Raw genomic sequence first — 20,035 nt, 5'->3', positions numbered from 1 at the left:
CAAAACCTCTAGATGAAGACAACTTTTCGACTTGGCGTAGAGTCATGGTCATCTCTTTAAATGCAAAATTCAAATTGGGTTTGATTGATGGAACTCTCAAGGAACCCTTTGCGAAAGACAAACTAGAAGAATATGCAGCATGGAAAAAATGCAACGACATGATATTATCTTGGATCTTTAATTCTTTGACACCTAATATTGTAGATAGTGTTATTTTCTATAACACTACTTATGAAGTTTGGGAAGATCTTCAAAATTGCTTCTCTCAAAGTCATGCACCATAGATTTTTCATATTGAGGGGTACATTGCTTGCTTGGCTCAATATCAAATAACAGTCACATCTGTTTACACGAAGTTAAAGAAATTATGGGATGAGTTATGCTTTTATAGTAATGCAACCTGCACTTGTGGAGCAGACAATAAAAGGCACAAATTGATGCATTTTCTTATGAGCTTGAATGACTCTTATAGTGCTATTTGTGGCCAACTTCTCTTAATGAATCCATTGTCTGATGTTACATAAGTTTATTCTTCCATCATTCAAGAAGAAAAACAACGACATTTGGTCACCACATGTGACACAATAGAATCTTCAACCATGATTGTTCAAAAGAATGAACCAACAACCCTTGTTGTTCAACGCAACCAAGGTACTCCTTCTCGTTTTAATTCAGCTAATCAAAGTCGATGCACTATTCTCATTGTCATAGAGATCATCATACAAAAGAAACATGTTGGAAACTACACGGTTATCCTCCTGAACACCCAAGGCATGAAGTCACCCAGAATGCTTCTTCTAAGCCCAATGGGAATAGTCAATTTTTAGCAAATAATGTCACATTGACTCTAGTGATGCCATAGTTGCAGTCCACAATGAAGGGATTAATTGAACTACAACTTCAACAGATGTTGTCTATTATGCAGGATAATGCATCATCTATGTTAGCTAATCCTAAGGTTAACGACGCAATGTTCGTTCAGGTTTGTCACCACCCAAACTTATAATTGATAATGGGGCCGCCGATCACATTATTTCTTCACCAACCTTGCTTGTCAACAGTAAAGAAAACACTTCTTTACCACTAGTTGTTATGCCAAATGGTAACCAGGCTCGTACTATCTTTATTGGAACTTTACCTTTAAGTCCAATTGTTTCTATAACAAATGTGTTTGGGGTACCATCTTGCAAAGTTGATTTGATGTCAGTAAGTCGAGTCACAAGAGATTTAAATTGTTCAATAACTTTTTTTTCTTCTAGTGTATTTTACAGGATTTGATGACTAGAATGACAATTGGTTTGGACAAACAACAATGTGAACTTTATACTTGGTTGTAATGACATCAATTCAGTCATGCACTTCCATTCCATCACTCGCAACCCATGTCACCAAGTCATCTCCTCCTTCAAAAACTTCTACTACCTTGTGGCATCGACGACTAGGACATCCATCTCCATCTAGATTAGATTTCATGGCTAAAATTTTGTTAAACCTCTCTTTAGAGTCAAATAAAATTTGTGATGTTTGTAATCTTGCAAAACAAAAACGCCTTCCTTTGTTAAACCTCTCTTTAGAGTCAAATAAAATTTGTGATGTTTGTAATCTTGCAAAACAGAAACGCCTTCCTTTGCCAAATAACTCAATTTTTTCCATTAAACCTTTTGAATTACTTCATTGTGATATTTAGGGATCATATAAATTTCCTTCTCTTTTTGGTGCATAGTATTTTTTGACTGTTGTGGATGATTTTTCTCGCTTCACTTGAATTTTTTTCATGCATCATAAAAGTGGAACCTAACATCTCCTTTCCCATTTCTACTCTTTTGTAAAAACCCATTTTAATACCAATATAGCCAATATTCGGGTTGACAATGAAAGGGAATTTTTTTCTATGCGAGACTTTTTTACCCAACAAGGAACAACTTACCAACATTCTTGCACTTACACACCACAACAAAATGGAGTTGTCGAGCGTAAACATAGATATATCCTTGAGTCAGTAGGCGTTCTTTGTTTTCAAGCTCATCTTCCCTTACACTTTTGGGCATAATGTGTTTTCACTATTGTCCATATTATTAATAGGTTGTCTATGCCTTTTCTATCACGTCAGACACCTTTTAAACGTCTATATGGTAAAATCTCTTCTTATTCACACATTCGAGTTTTTGGATGTTTTGCTTATGCTACTAATGTTCATGTTTCTCACAAGTTTGCTCCTCATGCCCAAAAATGTGTTTTTCTTGGTTATCCTCTTGGCCAAAAGGCTTACAAGTTATATGATCTCGAAACTCACCAAGTCTTCAATAGTCGAGATGTTGTCTTCCATAAGGATATTTCTTTTTGTATGAATCCATTGACACTTCTTTCACCACCATAGACCTTGTCATACCTAATGTTGTCTTAGATAATCCTCTGTTTGCGGCTCTTCCATACACTCCACCATTGCCTACAGAAAACACATTGTTTTTTCAAAATAGATTCATCATTGGTAATCTAAAGGTTATTGCTCAACTAATTATTGTTGTAGATTTGCAAATTAATCAATGTAAATTCTCAATTAATTTGTTAGCGTTCTCACTTTAACTAAAGTAAATTCTCAGTCAAAAGCAAGAACTTTGTAGATTAATCATAGTAAATTTAACCAAAGTACATTCTCAATTAAATATTACTATCCTTAATCATGTCCATTCTTTTACCTCTAAAATCAAGTAAAAAACTAATTAACCGAAGTACATTCTTGATTAATTCTAGTTAAAGTTTTCACCTCTAATCAAAGTACATTCTCACTCATTGGCAAAAATTTATTCAATCACATGAAAGTTTCTAAATTTAATCAAAGTAAATTCTCAATTAAAATTAATCTTATATTTTTTGTTGCTAAAATCTTTTATCTTTTGATATAATATCTCTCAAATAATTATCAATTTCTAAAATATTTAGAAGATTTCCTTTGTTGATAATTTGAGATATATCAAAGATAATTAATAAAAAATCTTTAATTAATTATTCAGCAATTTAATTTTTGTTCAAGTTCTAATTTTGTTCCTCTTATAATCTCCTCCAATTATCTTCTAAATAATCTAATATCTTCAAGATATATTATTTTGTTGTGGAGATCTAAAAAGATTCAAGAAGATCTTGCCATATTTAAAAAAGATTGAGTAGTTATTATCTTTTGATATTTTATGATATAATTAAATAAGATAATTATTTAAAAATATCAAATAAATATCTAAAGATATATTTTTCCAAATTATCTTTTATCATAAATATTTATGAATTATCAAAGCCTTTCTCCTAGAAAAAAATACAGAAAACCGCAAGGTCCAATTTTTGTTGTTCGTTCCCTCTTCTGGGCTTAGCCAAACTTCTTCACTTTTCAAGTTTTTCTTGCCGTTTTCTTGCAATGCTTAGTTTGGATTTTTGTGATTTTGTAATTTCCTATTCTTGAATTTATCTTTAAGGTGTCATGAAGCTTTAAACAATTTATTTCTACACCTTCATGAGCTCAACTTAGCTACAGCTACACTAACACACCTCAAAATATCCAAAGAACATTTATGCAACTAAAAAGTTATTTTTAACATATGTTTGTATCTCATGCTCAATAAATCCAATTATAAGAAATCTCAATTAAATCAATTTTTTAAGAACAAAATTCAATTAAAAATTCAGTATTAAATACCAAATGAAGGCATAAATATGAACTCATTGTCTCTTTCTAGAGCAATATTGCGCCGACAATGAGATCATAGTGTTGTATCGTCAAAACATCCATAGCCTTGGGTCTAAGTCTTAAATAGAAAGCAGTTGTGCTAGAAAGGGGTCTACAACAATTTGGGTGGAAGAAGGGTGTGAGTAGTAGCAGGGACATGCATAGTAAACTTAAAGACATATGTGGCTACCCTAGTCAAGTTGAGGCAAGAAAACACGGAGACACAATAGTCAACTTGAAGGAACTAGAACAAAAATGGGAATTAAAGGGAGTTGGACTTAGATTTGTTGTATTAGTCTTAGGGAGCCAATGGAACAATAAGAGGAATTTTTTGGAAGAGTATCTTAATTTGGTATGTTCCCTAATTATCTTCATTAAAACTGATTAAAACTAATGTATGAAAATTACTGTATGCAAATGTCGTGTATAAATGGGTTACAGTACTTTAATTGTTCTATTTTAAATATAGACATTCTAAAAAAATGTTTTGAGAATATAATAACAATGTATTAAGTATTTATACTTTTCATGTTTGAATGTGTAATGATCATGCATATAAGAAAGAGGATTTATTTCATTTTTTATGTTATATGAACTCGTTTCGCAAATTTTAAAACGTCATCTTTTTCAAGTAGAGCAACGAGGAAATTTAAGAATTCTAATTAAGAACAAGTTGTGACAATTTCGATAAGCTTTCTCTCTATTTCGTCACATTAATAGTTATATATTGTTAATTTACATGTTAATCACGTATTAGTTTGGAAGGCCAAATATCTAATATGACTTATAAGTAAATTGATCAGAACTTCAAATAATTAAAACATGCTTAATCTATTATATTTTTGTCTTTGTATTATCTGTGTCATTAAAAATTAATTGTATTTCAATTTTATATTTATTTTTTCACTCTCGTATTATCATAATTGTTTTTCCTGTACATTATCTAGTTTTTTTGTATATATACAAACATGTAACTTATCTATTTTATTTTTCTATTTCTATATATAAATGGGCATATCGGAGGACTATATCAATCATGACCTACTTCCATATCATATATAGTTTTGAAATAGCTGACTGAAAATTTGGTCACATAAAGGAATTGTAATAATATTTAAGAACTTAAGTTTGAATCTGCTTTAACAAATGTTTTATTTATAAATTTATAATCATGGTTATAATCAGTCTCATGTCAAATTATATACTTAAATGAAAACTTCAAATCTTTTGAATTTTGAAACCATATATATAAAGATGCTAAAAAATAAAAATAATAATAATAATAATAAAAAAGTGATTGAAAAATGTGTGAATTGCAACATTTTATATTCAAAACTCCCCTGCTTTGAGATTTTGGTCTCCTTGAACAATGCTAGGATAAATCTAGAAAACAATTTAATTTGTTATCTCTTCTTCCCCAAAAGTGTGAATGGAAACTTTATTTGTAGTTTGAAATCGTCCTTAAAACACGGAACCATTTCTGAGCAACATAGACCCGGAGTTTGCCTTTCCACCTTAGACAATTGTTTCTTGCACCCATCAAATTACTTCATGTACCATAATACAAGAAAATTACTTAAATATCCTTCACTATTTGTACCAAACCACTTTTATCATTGTTGTCTCTACTGTTATCGTCACCGCCACCAAACCGTATATTCTATTTTGGAAATTTTCATCATGGAAATGTTATTCCAAAAATTCTAAAAATCTTATTTTGAAAAGTTTGTTCCATAATTAATAATCTCGAAGTCAAGGTAAAATGGTCAATTTTAGGAATGAAGGGATACAGGGAACAATTACCTCCACATGAAGACCTACAAATCGCATACCACAACTTTCTATTTATTTCTAGGTTAAAATATTTTTTTTTTCCAATTTTGTCAAGTTTTATTAAATAAGTTCTAATTTTATTTTTTGTTTAAATAGGTCTTAATTTTAATCAATTTTATTCAATTTGGTCATTTTTACTAACATCATTTAAATCATTAACGGTCAATAATAATTGTCACGTGTCATTTCGTGATTTTTTTTATTTTTTTATTTTTTTATTTTTTTAATTTTTTAAGGGTTGAATATGTTTTTGGTCCCTTAACTTTCATTGAATTTTAGAATCAGTCAATTTCGAAACTTTAGACCAATTTAGTCATTCATCTCTCAAAATACGTGGATTTAGTCATTTTAATCAAATTTTGTTGGGTTTATTTGCTGTTTCGTACGCATTTCAGGGTCGTATTTGAGTTGTTTATATTGTTTAACACATTTTTACTTTAATGTTAAGTCAAATACTAATATGAAACGTGCTTGAAATGTCAAATAAACTTAACAAAATTTGATTAAAATGACTAAATTCATGTATTTCGAAAAATGAAGAACTAAATTGGTCTAAAGTTTCGAAATGGACTAATTCCAAAATTCACCGAAAGTTAAGAGGCCAAAAACATATTTAACCCTTTTTTTAAAATGTACATGTATCAACCCAATAACGTGTCATGTATCAAAGTCGGTGTTTTATATTCAATTTGGTCCCTATACTTGTTATTTTTGTTCAATTTTTCCCAATTTTGTCATTGTCGAAGATGAGACCAAATTTAATTTTTATATAAAAATTATAATGATGTGAATTTTAACATATTATATAAAAACATTTAATAAAAAAATGTGAATTTCAATATAAAAATTAAATTTGGTTTTAATTTGAAAAGGGACAAAATTGGTTCATGTTAACAAATATTGGGACTCAATTGAACAAAAGTAATGAATATAGAGACCAAATTGAATATGAAATATTGACTTTGACAAGTGGTACGCTGCTAGGTTGACACGTGAACATTTAAAAAAATTTAAAAATAAAAACAAAACCACGAAGTGACACGTGTCAGTATTCATGGTCGTTAATAATTTAAACAGTGTTAGCAAAAAAGGACCAAATTGAACATAAATGATGAAAAATAGGACCTATTTGAGCACAAAAACAAAATTAGAACTTATTTGACAAAACTTGGTGAAAATTTGGACCAAAAAGGTATTTTAACCTTATTTCTTTTAGCATCTTCGTATCTTGTCTGTAACATTTCATTTTAATACTCAAAAGCTACTAAAAAAAATATTTCATAATTAATATTTAGAAATTAAATAATTCACAGTATAAAGTATATCAGTACAATCATCCAAAAGATATGACTTCTAGGATGACTTCTAACCCATATGTATCCCTAGTTGATGCATAATACTAAACTAGTATGAATTTGCACTTCTTCCTTAGAAGCACAACCCTCATACAACAAACAATTCAATGATTTCCATCTTTCCGTACTTTTATAGCATTCTTTTGTATTTTTATATAGTTTTTTTGGCTTAAATACTAATTTGGTCTTTATTTTTGTTGAGTTATTTCAATTAAGTCCTAATAATTTTTTTTTGATCAATCAGGTTCCAATTTTCATTAACTTTTGTTTGATCTAGTCATTTTTGGTAACAAATGACTAGCGATAGCAACGGGGCGGGGCGGGTACGGGTTTCACTATCCCATACCCATCCCCGTAAAAAAAATTCATCCCCATACCCATATCTAAACCCAACGGGTATCAAACTTTTATCCCATCCGCATCCCCACCGGGTAACGGGTATAATCTCGTACCCATACCCATACCCATTTTCTTACTACTTATACATAATTTTAATTAATATTTATAAAATAATAAAAAATTATGATAAATGAAACATAATATTATCAAATATTCAATACTAAAAGGATGGTAGTTTCTTCGATATCAAATACTTTAAAATAAAGGCTTAAATACCTTTTTCGTCCTCATTTTCGTAGTGTTTGTTGCGGATGGTCCTCACTTTGACAGAATGTTTAAAATGGTCCTCATTTTTATCGAATGTTTAAAATGGTCCTCATTTTCGCAATTCATGTTTTATTTGGTCCTTTTTTGTGACACCGTTTAAATCAACAACAGATCACCTGTACAGTACACCTAACACACACCAATGCAACGTAATACAAACAGTGTCACCTGTATAGTGCTCTGTTACTGATTTAAACAGTGTCACAAAAAAGGACCAAATAAAACACGAATTGCGAAAATGAGGACTATTTTAAACATTCGGTAAAAATGAGGACCATTTTAAACATTTTGTCAAAATGAGGACCATCCGCAACAAAACACTACGAAAATGGGGACAAAAAAGGTATTTAAGCCTAAAACAAATTATAATTGTTTACATTTTAGATTATAATACCAAATAAAATTTCATGAGAACCAAAACAATTATTAAATTTGCAAATATTAATGAAACATAGTTGATAAAATTTAAAAATATTTTTTTAAAAATATAAAAGAAAAACAAATATTCAAATTAAAATATATTTTAAATGTTTGTTTACTTAATCTTTTAAATTCTAATAAATCTATTTTTTATACACTAATAAAAGTTATAATACATCATTTGATCAAAATGATACAAAGAACAAATAATAATCATAATAAAAGTTTAAAATAAATTATAATTATTTACATTTTAGATTATAATACCAAATAAAATTTCATGAGAACCAACACATTTATTAAATTTACAAACATTAATGAAACCTAGTTGATAAAATTTAGAATTATTTTTTAAAAAATATAAAAGGAAAACAAATATTCAAATTAAAATATATTTTAAATGTTTGTTTACTTCAATCTTTTAAATTCTAATGAATCTCTTTTTTATACACTAATCAAAGTTATAATACATTACTTGATCAAAATGATACAAATAACAAATAATAATCATAATAATAAAATTTTAACATAGATCTTGTATCTTTTGAACTTCAATTATGTTAGATGGTGATAAAAAAAATTCATGACAATTACATTAATTTTTATATTGTAGTAAATAAAAGTTATTTATACAATTATAGTGAAAAAATTACAGTATGATTGATAATGAGTTATAAAAAAAATAATTAGATAAAATATATCGAAATAGTATTTTACATAATAAAAATAAACAAGAAATAAAAATATTAAAAAATTAACAAATGTTTACAAATAATTTGAGAGACTATTGAAAGAAATCGCACAAAGGAAAATAAATGTATAATTAAGGGTATGATAAGTTGAAAAATATCTTAAAGATCTAAGAAAACTTTTCAAATATCTGTAACGTCTCATTTAATTAATAAACGTAATTAAAGAAACACCACACACAAATGATACTATATAGCAGTCTTGGGGTCCTTAACCCAAACCCTACAAACTAGACACACCACGATGCCGAAAGAATACAGTTGAAAAGTCTAATCCATACTAGTAGAGAAAGTAAAGCATGACGTGATACATAGGACAAAGCCCTAAAGGAAAACCAAGCTCCAGCCCATGCAGATCATGCAGCGGAATCATCACCTCCCTGTTGTCAACGGTTGTTCCTCGCATCTGCTCACACCAACAAGTTGATGATCATCGCAAGAGAGAGTACCACACAGCAGAACACACAACGACAAAAGTAGGGTAAGCTAAAGCACAAAAGATTTCATCCATCAAGTCCGATATAATTTCACAGTATCATACACTCACTTCAACCAAGCATGTTATGACTCATCAGGCAATACACTACGACTCGACTCGACTCATCCAGATACATATAACTTGGTCAGATTCAGCGGATGCTTGCACTTGTGGTGGATACCTCTGCTCACCCCCGAGCTATGTGTTACAGTGTTACAATAAATCAATTTCCCTCACCACAAGGTTAGCCCTCAGAAGATTTCAGGCCTTCTGCTACTCTCACCACAGGAGCCAGTCCGCTCTAGGTGAGACTAACTGACTCCTTAGAGTGTCAGGATGCAACCTTACCTTGAATCCTTACCTAGTTATACAGATGGGGCACCACCATGGACACCCACTAACAAGGGCCATGGAATTACGTCCCGACCACTGAAGCACAACCCCGAAGGTCTCACCTAGAGACCCCAAGGAATTACACGCTGACACGGACCAACAATCATAAATCAGCAGTATGGGAACATTAAATCATGTTTACAATTTCATACCAACCCCTGGAATTAATTCCTCATACGTATCACATTTTGAATCCATACCATTGGTCATCACCACCCCATGAGTCTAGGGCCTCACCTCATATCAATACCATGTTACTTTAATTCCAATCCACGTACATAGAATTCAACTCATCTCGTTATCATGCCACATTAATAATGCCCATCTCATTTAGTTCACATGCCAATTCTCATACCAAACCAATCATCTACAATTCATGAATCATGCTACGCATACATAATACTCCATTATATACATGTCTCTCATTACAACATTCATACCCAAACCAATATCAAACATCCAAGAATAAACAAGCATCTAAATACAGCACTATCTCGCCCAGCACCTCGCTCAGGCTGAAGGGTCTCGCTCAGGCGAGACGTGCTCGCTCAGGCGAGCCCCCTTCGCCCAGGTGAGCCCCCTTCGCCCAGGCGAGGGCTAAAAAAGGCATCCAGAAATCAACGCGGGATCTCGCTGAGGCGAGACCCCTCTCGCCTGAGCGAGATACTCGCTCTCTCAAAAAGAAGAGTGGGTCGCCTGGGCGACCTTTCGCGTAAAAAGGGTTTGGGTGAGTCCTTGTTCATCTCGCCTAGGCGAGACTGGCCCGCTTGGGCGAGATTCACAGGTCTCGCCACTGTTTTCCTGCAACAGTTCCTCGCTCCAGCCCAAACAACATATTCATACAACAGTTTCAAGCGTTCAGAACCAAAATAGCAACACACCAACCACACAAACTCGAAATAACAGCCAAACAATGAAGGAAACAGGACATATGAGTAAGGTCTTAGCTTCCCTACCTGGAAAATGACAAGCACGAGATCTCGACCCCTAAACAGCAGAGAACTACAACACAAGGGGCGACTCAAGGTACTGGAAAGAAAAGAGAAACAGGGGAAGAATGAGTTACTCAGCGTAATCGTAGCAGAGCTACAAGCACGGTTTGGAAGGTTACTTACATGGAGTACAAGTCCTCTTAGCTTAACGTGACAGTGGAAGCAAACCCTAGCGGAGGGGGTTGACGACTGCAGTCTTAGGTTCTCTGAAATGAATGGAAAATGAGACTTAGGGAAACTAAGATTGATTTTTATCTACTAGACCAACCCTTAGGCCCACTTACAAGGGCAACCTTTTTAGTTTAGGGCTGAAAGATAAGGAGCAATCTTAACGGGCCTTACAATATCAACATATATACTCAGTGGTTGAGAAATAACAAAAGTTATTTTAGTGAAACAAAAGAGTTTTTCAAATGAAAGAAAAACTAATAATAATAATAAGTAAATAATTTTTTTATATTACCTAGTAAACAAAAGGTTTGTGTTATTAAATACTTAAATTGAGAGTATTAAACATTCTCATGTGAAAGGAAAGTATACAATAAATAAAAATATTAAAAAATAATAAAAAGATTCAAATGTGAGACATAATTTATTTATTTTTAATTCACATACATTCTTTTAACATAATTACATAAAGGTTATGATAAGATGAAAAATATAATTGAGATGCAAATGAGTTTCATGACAAACCAAATAATTAGAAGAAATAAAAAATAATATATATATATATATATATATATATATATGTATATATATGGTTACTTAATTAATTGAGAATATTTTAATAATTTAAAGGGGACAAGTATTATGGCGAGGATATGTACATCTTAATACCTAGTCAATGCGGGGATTATGATCAAGCATATTATTATTAAAATAATAACCAAATAAAATAACACACAAATGACATACACAGGACTTGAACTCAAATTCTCTTAACATAATCAAGTACTCTCAATCATTTAAGTTAGTACTTTTCTACATCATAAAAGTTAGCATTAATTATCATAAAGGTTCTCACTACCCGCACTTATTGATTAATTATTTATTTAATTAATTAAATTTCTCGGATCTTACAACTTTCGTAACAAGGAATGAAGTGAGCCATTTTTGAAAACCTGTCAACTAACAACAACATAATCTTTTCCTCTTTTGAATCTTGGAATTAATTATTTTAAAAATTAATTATTTTATAAATAATTTACTTTTAACCTTTATTCTAAAATTTTCTTTTGTCTTAAATTATTATTTTAAATTTTTTTTATATATGTTTTTTTTTTAATTTTATATTTAACAACTATTAAAAATTAATTATATATTTATTATTGATCTTAATTTAAATTTTTTATAAATTAAAAAATGTGAACACATCGTAGTATTATGAATAAATTTAAGATTTTAAAAAAGTTATGTAAAGAGGGTTTTTTTTTTTTTACTTGCAGGAAGCCGGCCCGTCTACATTGGTTGGATACACACGTCACTTCACACTCAATGCATTTGAATGGTTAAAACTCTATTCAACTCCAACTCCAAAATTGAATGGTACAACACCGTTTAATACTTTTTAGTTACAAATTATTTTAAGAAAAAATGTTACATGTTACACTAATGAACGTTACTCTAAATAAGATATATAAAATACCGTGACATTTTCTTTAAAATAAATATAACTACAGTTGAACCTAACTTGTTCTACAGAACATTTTCTAAAAATGTTACTTCAGAGTAACACTTTTTAAAAAAAAAAAATTATTAGTTTGGTTATTAATCACGCTTTAATATATATAAATTTTATATTATTTCGTATAAATTTTATATAACAATCGTATTAATATTAATATATTTGACTGTCATATACAATATATTCATATTAGTATTTGAAATTTATTGATATTATATATTTATATAATATTAAAGGTTTTAAAATACTATCATTTCTATTTAATTTTTAAATTAAACCGTGATCACAAAAGTTTCAAAACCAGTAGACTTTATAAACAGTAAAATTACAAATTTAGGTCATTTTGAAGTTTAATTTACAAATTTGGGTCAGTTGTCTCAAATATTACTCAAAATGGGTGAAGGAAGACATTATGATGGATAAGGACATATAAGATGAAGTTGTTAGGAGTGACACCATTTTGAAAAAAAAAAAATAAGAGAGGAATCGACTTCACGTGAAACTATTTCGAGTCATAACGGTTTTGGTTGTTTTTTTTAAAATATTTCAGCTTTTTTTTATTACAGGGTAAATTCATACAATAATACTACATACAACTTTATATTTTATGAGTTTAGGCTTAATTAGTCGGATGATATCCACTTTTCTTCAAATGTGTTATCCGCTTTTAAAAAATGTGTCAATTGAGTCTCAATTTTTGAGAAGATGTCTCAATTAAATAATTTCCAGCAAAAAGTTATTAACACCGTCAACGGTATTCATATTTAAAATGACTTGCAAAATTAAGTATTGATATTTATATTAAAATTTAATGGTAAAAGTCATTAATTAAGTTAACGGCTTTAATCATTTTCGTCTGAAAAGGAATCTGATGAAGACATTTTTTTAAAAAATTGAAACTCGATTAACACATTGTTACAAGCGGAACCAAACTGACATATATTAATAAGAGTAAGTACCATCCGACTAATTAAACTAATTAAACCATGATCCAACTAATTAAACCATGAGTTTGTTAGCATTCAGAAAATAATGGAAAGTAATGTAGTTGGCACGTTTTACTAAACTAATATATTTTGGAGTATTATATTATTTGAGTTTCAAACTAAAAAATGTAATACTTATATTAGTTTTTAAATTTATTTTTAATGTTTAAGTTTTTTTAATTCCCAGGCGTATTTATGAATCACTTTAGCAATAATTAAAATTTAATCAATTTACGAATATATTAAAAATAAAATAATAAACTAATATTAAACAAAATTAATATAACAAATCTAGTTATATTATATGAATAACGACTTATTTTGCTATTACGTAAAAATGGGTATGGTAAAAGAAATTATTATATTTTTTAATTAGAAATTTGCATAATATTCTATCAAAATAACAAAAAATATTACATTTTTTAGTTTTTTTTTTAAAAAACTCTAACAATATAATATATACTTATGCCCAAAACGTGCCAACTACAAACATCTAATATCATCAGCAATTAACTCTCCTGTAAATTAAAACAAAGATTAAATATTACTAAAAAAAATTTTAAAAACCAAAACCGTCTACGTAATAAAAAAAGCTTAAATATTACTAAAAAAATTTAAAAACCAAAATCGTTAGCATCCAAAACAGTTTTACTTGAAATCGATTTTAATCTTTAACAACTTCTACTACTTGAAGTGGTTACCATTTATAACGTTTTTTTTTAAATTTTAAAAGAAAACACTACTATTCTTAAGGACTTCATGTCTATCGTGACAATTTCATCCGATCCATGTAATATTTTAGTCATTTGATCCATATTTATAAAATAAATTTGAAAGTGATCCACGTTTGTAATTTTGCCCTTTATAAACATTTGTTTAAGTTTGATTAATTATATAAACTTCTATTATTATGATTTCCTTTTCCCAACCATTTTCACATTTCCCTCTTTTTTTACTTGCAAAGACGAGACGCGGTGCAAGTGAGGGCTTGTTCTTGTTTTCTCATCTGTTTCTGTAATGCTGCAAGTGGTTTCTGCAAATTGTTTGGTTACCGTGGCAAAGGACTCTACTCTTCATCGATTCACTGTTTCTCATCCTAATATCTCTTCCTTTACCAATTAATCTTGTGCAGTTCAATTTCTATATTACAGCAATGCCTTGAATTTTATTTTACGCCTACTTTATTTCCGAACCCTTCATCTCAATTCTCAATTCTGAGTTTCCGCTGAGATTTCACCACCCATTATGAAATTCCTTAAAATCTTCAAAGCCAAACCCTTCAATCTCCGAACTTTCAATTCTCTTTCCCTTCCCACCACCGTCACACCAATCACCGAATCCGAACTCCTAAATTCCATCGAATCTTCTCAGTGGCATTTCATCAAACAGGTTGCGCCACACTACACTCCCTCTCTTCTCTCTTCCGCTCTAACCTCCCTCCGCCACAAACCCCGACTCGTCCTTCAGCTTCTCTCCCATCTCAACGACCACCCTCATTCCCTCGACTTAACCACCTCTTCGCTCGCTGCTTGCATCCTCTGTCGCCTCCCATCTCCCAAACCCTCCATCAACCTCTTACAGAGCATCATTCTATCTTCCACTGCCACCAATAGAACAATTTTCCATGAGTTGGAACTTTCCCGCGACCGCGTGGATGCCAAGACAAGTCTCATCTTTGACCTTCTGATCAGGGCCTATTGTGAACTCAAGAAGCCCAATGAGTCCTTGGAGTGTTTCTACTTGATGAAGGAAAAGGGTGTTGAGCCCAACATTGAGACTTGCAATCAGATGCTGAGTCTGTTTTTGAGACTGAACAGGACTCAGATGGCTTGGGTTTTGTATGCTGAGATGTTTAGGATGAAGATAAAGTCTAGTGTGTACACTTTCAACATTATGGTTAATGTGTTGTGTAAAGAAGGGAAGTTGAAGAAGGCAAAGGAGTTCATTGGGTACATGGAGGCTCTTGGGGTGAAGCCTAATGTTGTCACATATAACACTGTTATACATGGACACTGTTTGAGAGGGAAGTTCCAAATGGCCCGTGTGATCTTTCAAACAATGAAAGATAAAGGTCTTGAGCCTGATTGCTATACGTATAATTCTTTCATATCTGGGTTGTGTAAAGAAAGAAGACTCGAGGAGGCTTCTGGTTTACTTTGTAAAATGTTAGAAATTGGCTTGGTTCCAAATGCAGTAACATATAACGCGTTGATTGATGGGTATTGCAACAAAGGCGATCTTGATAAGGCTTTTGCATGCAGGGATGAGATGATAAGTAAAGGTGTAACGACAACTTTGGTTACATACAATTTGTTTATCCATGCACTGTTTATGGAAGGAAGGATGGGGGAGGCTGATAATATGATAAATGAAATGCGAGAAAAAGGCATGAAGCCTGATGCTGTTACTTATAACATATTGATTAATGGTTATTGCAGATGCGGGGATGCAAAGAGAGCCTTCAGCCTTCTTGATGAAATGGTGGGAAAAGGGATTCGGCCAACTTTGGTCACGTATACATCACTTATATATGTTCTGGGTAAAAGGAATAGAATGAAAGAAGCAGATGCCTTGTTTAATAAGGTTCAACAAGAAGGTCTGTTGGTAGATGCTGTAATGTTTAACGCTTTGATCGATGGTCACTGTGCAAATGGTAATATTGATAGTGCATTTCAACTCTTGAAACAGATGGATAACATGAAGGTTCTTCCTGATGAAATCACTTATAACACCTTGATGCAAGGATACTGCAGAGAGGGGAAAGTGGAAGAAGCGAGGCAGCTTCTTGATGAGATGAAGAGAAGGGGGATCAAACCTGATCACATTAGTTACAACACACTCATTAGTGGTTACAGTAAAAGAGGTGATATGAAGGATGCTTTTAGAGTTCGCGATGAAATGATGACTACAGGATTTGATCCTACAATTCTCACTTACAATGCTCTTATACAAGGTTTGTGCAAAAATCGGGAAGGTGAGCATGCTGAAGAGCTCCTCAAAGAAATGGTAAGTAAAGGCATTACTCCTGACGACAGCACCTACCTATCTATAATTGAGGCCATGGAGAATGTTGATGACCTGGAGGAAAATGGTGATAAATGAATTGAAGAAGAAAATAGTATTTCACAGTGAACTTCTAGCATTGAATTTGGACACAAGCGTATCAACATTCCTTGTTCTACAAGCTGAATCAACATTCCATATGTATGAGTAACAAGTCAAAGAAGTTCTTGAAAAACTGTAATTTTCCTTAGTTCACTTCTTTTGTAGCAATAGTTTTACTTTTTACTTCATTAGTTATATTAGTTATATTAGTTTTGAACCATATGGTTTACAAAATGTTTATTGATGATTTTGTTTGAAAAATGAAAATAATAGCCAATGGTTGAGTTTGTCGGTCTTTTACAGAGTTATGCAGGAAGATTGTTGTGACAGGCGAAATATTTATTGCTTTAAAAAAAAAAACCAGTAATTGCTTTAAATAATTTCAAGTCTTCTACCCTTTTGGTTTTTTGTTTTCTGCTCAATAACCTCATTCTGTGCACTGTGTTGTAGTTAATTTGTTTTCTGCACATAATTCTTTTGCAATGTTTTTATACATCAATCGTAGTTAGTTATATGTACATAGCTATGGGAAAGAGTTTTCTGCTACAATCAATCAATTTTAACCTTCAAAATTATATACTCAGCCTGTTGGTCCTTGTGCGCTAGGCTGACAAATGATAGTATATTAGTTCGTTGTTTATATGGAGAAAATTTGCTTATCATTTATTATGGGTGATTAAATAATTAGGCTTTTAATATTTGATGAAAGTATGTTTTCTGTTTTCTCCGTTTTCTTTGTCCAATTCTTACATTACGAATTTGGTTTGAAGAGTTTATCTCTAAACAATTTTAGTATAGAAAATTAAGAAGATAATTGAAATTAGCCTATTTATAAATTAAAATTTCCATTCAACTTATTATTTATTTATCTATTAAGAGATGAATATGATATAGAAGAGACTTACAATATCGAATCTCATGTCAATTCTACGATAATTAAAGAAAGTATATCATTGACAACCACCATTGATCTTTTGTGGTGTGGATGCTGAGCATTTTCGCATTCTTTATTTGATGATGCACATACGTTTCTCGTAATAGGTTGCCATTGCAAGTAACTTCTAAAGCTGAACTTTCCAAGGATTATTGTGTGTCTGTAGTATATAGATGAAAGTGGAAGTACATGTCTGCTAGTGGATTTTCTCTTTGTCTCTTTATGAAATCGTGTGTTAACTTCTAACTTCTTATTTCATAAATGTAACTTTTGCTGAGTCAAACACCAAAACTTGAAAACTACAACTAGAATAGAAAGGAGCATGGGTGATCAATGACCAGTGCTTTGCCAATATGTATCTCTCAAATGCATCTATCTTTTCATTTTCATTATCTTATTCTTTTTATTTTCATTTTTCAAACAGCATTGAAAATTTTAACCAAGTAATAAATACAATTCATGTTTTAATATCATTGACATTGAGGGTTCTTATAACTGGATTTAATTAAGGTTTAAGTAATTAATATTAATCTTGGGATCCACTCGACCTGTTTAAGTTTAACACTGTTGCTTCATCTACATCTACCATTCTATATTTTAGTGATGTACTTGTGCATGTATTCAACATACTTATGCATTCGTTCATTGCACATATAATATAGTGCTCCATATCTTATTTTTCTCTTGTAAAATATGCTATATGAAATACCATTTTATATCTATCCCTAAAGTGAGAACTTAACTTTTCTGGGGTGGTCCATAAAAATTGATTATATGTTACGTACACGATACATGAATGTGGAGGTGAAATAATATACATACCCATAACCTTATCTCTTTCACTGTCATATACTTTAACATGAATTTGATCTAATGGAGAAGCAGCTTCTTTTAATGAGTGGGAACATATTGCTTGCCACATGAATTTATTGGAGAGTTTCACTCTCCACTCCCTGAAGGGACACATTTGCATGTATGACTCGATGCAAAAAGGCAAAACCACTATCGCCAGGGCTAGTTTTCAGTTTCACCACGAAAGACAATTGCTGTTATATTTGGCGTTTTTGGTAGTGGAGTTATCTCTTATCCTCCAAACTCTAACGCGGATTTCAAATTATTAGAGTGCAAACAGTTCTGAAGAAAACAAACACGTTACACGTCCCCAACTTTTACTTGTGTTGAGGGTTACTTTAATCTATAACTAAGTGCTGTCCCCATTTTCATCTTCTTTCATGATGTTGCTCATAGTAGGTTTTCTTTTCCGTTTGTGGAAACACATGCAACATGCACTTAGTCAAATGCATGGACCAATCATGTATCACATAAAGCACTTTATTTGGTGTATGTATGCACCATGTTTTTTGCTGTGGCTTCATATATTTAAATGAAGGAATTGAGCTCAAAAGTGGTTGTCTTCTGAAGAGAAACGAAAATTATCATTCATGGGCTCATTTGTAGGACACGCAGTGCAAGGTTCAGCTCTAGCTCTCCTTGGATTATGGCTCGCCATCAACACCATCAGAACTTACCTAGTGAAGGGTCCTGCAAACTTCACTGTTAGATTCTGGTACCAGTTTAACACCCCTCACTCCAGACTCAAACACTTGGAGCTTGTCTCCATTTTATCCTTTTCCATCCTTGCAATATTCATGCAAGTTCTGGACTTTCCTCATTTCCACTATGCTTTTAAGCTTGATAACTTTGAGCATGCAACTATGTTCATACACCTTGCTTTGTTTGCTGGTTTCTCCCTCTGCACTGAGTTGACTGATTCACTTGACCTCTTTTCTGGCTTTGTTGGGATACTTGCATCCTCAGTGTTCAGCCAAGAACTGTTCCTTCTCCATTTTCACTCCACAGACCATGTTGGACTTGAAGGCCATTACCACTGGCTCCTGCAGCTCATAGTGCTTGTCTCACTGGTAGCAGCTTTGGCTGCAACTATTTTCCCTAACAATTTCAATGCGGCTCTTGTGCTTTCTATTTCTGTCATCTTCCAAGGATGTTGGTTCATAAACATGGGGTTTATGCTATGGATTCCAGCTTTAGTCCCTGAAGGATGTGTGATGAATTTGGCCAAGGCAAGTGGCCATGATATCATTGGAGCAGTTACCTGTGGCTCCAAAGAGGCTGATTTTAGGGCTAGGGGCTTGGCCAATTTACAGTTCAGTTGGATCCTTTCTGCAATTCTGATTTTTGCAGGAATCATTTGCTTGAAACTTGCTAGAAAATGTACCATTGCAACAAACCGATTGGAATATGAGAGAATTCAAAGTAAAGGTGCAGACTCAGCTTTGGCCAATGAAGGTTTGAAGCAGGGTAGATAATCAATCTACCACAGTTTGTTGAACAGGCCTGGTGCTCTCATTTTTAAGGTCTCAAGTGTATATAAGAGACCTGAGCTATGCAATGAAAAATAAGTTACAGTGTATTTTGTTATAGACCAAGTTTAGATTGATGTCCAACAATCTGTTGGGTTTTATAAAATCTTCAGCAAGGTATGTTGATAGTGTCTATTAAGTTGCTGGTATGTCTGTGTAAGAAACTAATGTCTCCAGATCTTGATTGCTTCATAAATTCCTTATATTTCCAACAACGGACTGTGATATTGGACTACTGGATTATAAGAATGGTTCTTTGTTTTATATACCATATTTTTTTTCTTAACGTTTAAAAATGCAAATATCCAAATGCAACAACCACTGCTAGTATATGTAGCGCATGA

At 31.9% G+C, this 20,035-nt stretch overlaps 2 protein-coding genes across 2 annotated transcripts; both read left to right on the top strand.

Annotated features, from left to right (window-relative positions):
- Positions 1 to 14,195: 14,195 nt before the first annotated feature.
- LOC114188723 (pentatricopeptide repeat-containing protein At2g15630, mitochondrial) lies at positions 14,196 to 16,671 on the top strand. Its single transcript, XM_028077381.1, has one exon. The coding sequence runs from the start codon at positions 14,517 to 14,519 to the stop codon at positions 16,371 to 16,373; it is 1,857 nt and encodes a 618-aa protein (XP_027933182.1). The 5' UTR covers positions 14,196 to 14,516; the 3' UTR covers positions 16,374 to 16,671.
- Positions 16,672 to 18,672: 2,001 nt separating this feature from the next.
- LOC114185850 (transmembrane protein 45B) lies at positions 18,673 to 19,955 on the top strand. Its single transcript, XM_028073791.1, has one exon. It carries the CDS (start codon positions 18,753 to 18,755, stop codon positions 19,635 to 19,637), a length of 885 nt encoding a protein of 294 aa, XP_027929592.1. The 5' UTR covers positions 18,673 to 18,752; the 3' UTR covers positions 19,638 to 19,955.
- Positions 19,956 to 20,035: the final 80 nt, after the last annotated feature.

This window comes from Vigna unguiculata, chromosome 1 (genome assembly GCF_004118075.2).
Source record: "Vigna unguiculata cultivar IT97K-499-35 chromosome 1, ASM411807v1, whole genome shotgun sequence".
Classification (NCBI taxonomy): Eukaryota; Viridiplantae; Streptophyta; class Magnoliopsida; order Fabales; family Fabaceae; genus Vigna; species Vigna unguiculata.
The sequence above is the reverse complement of the archived record's forward strand: the minus strand, read 5'-3'. Positions and strand labels throughout refer to the sequence as shown.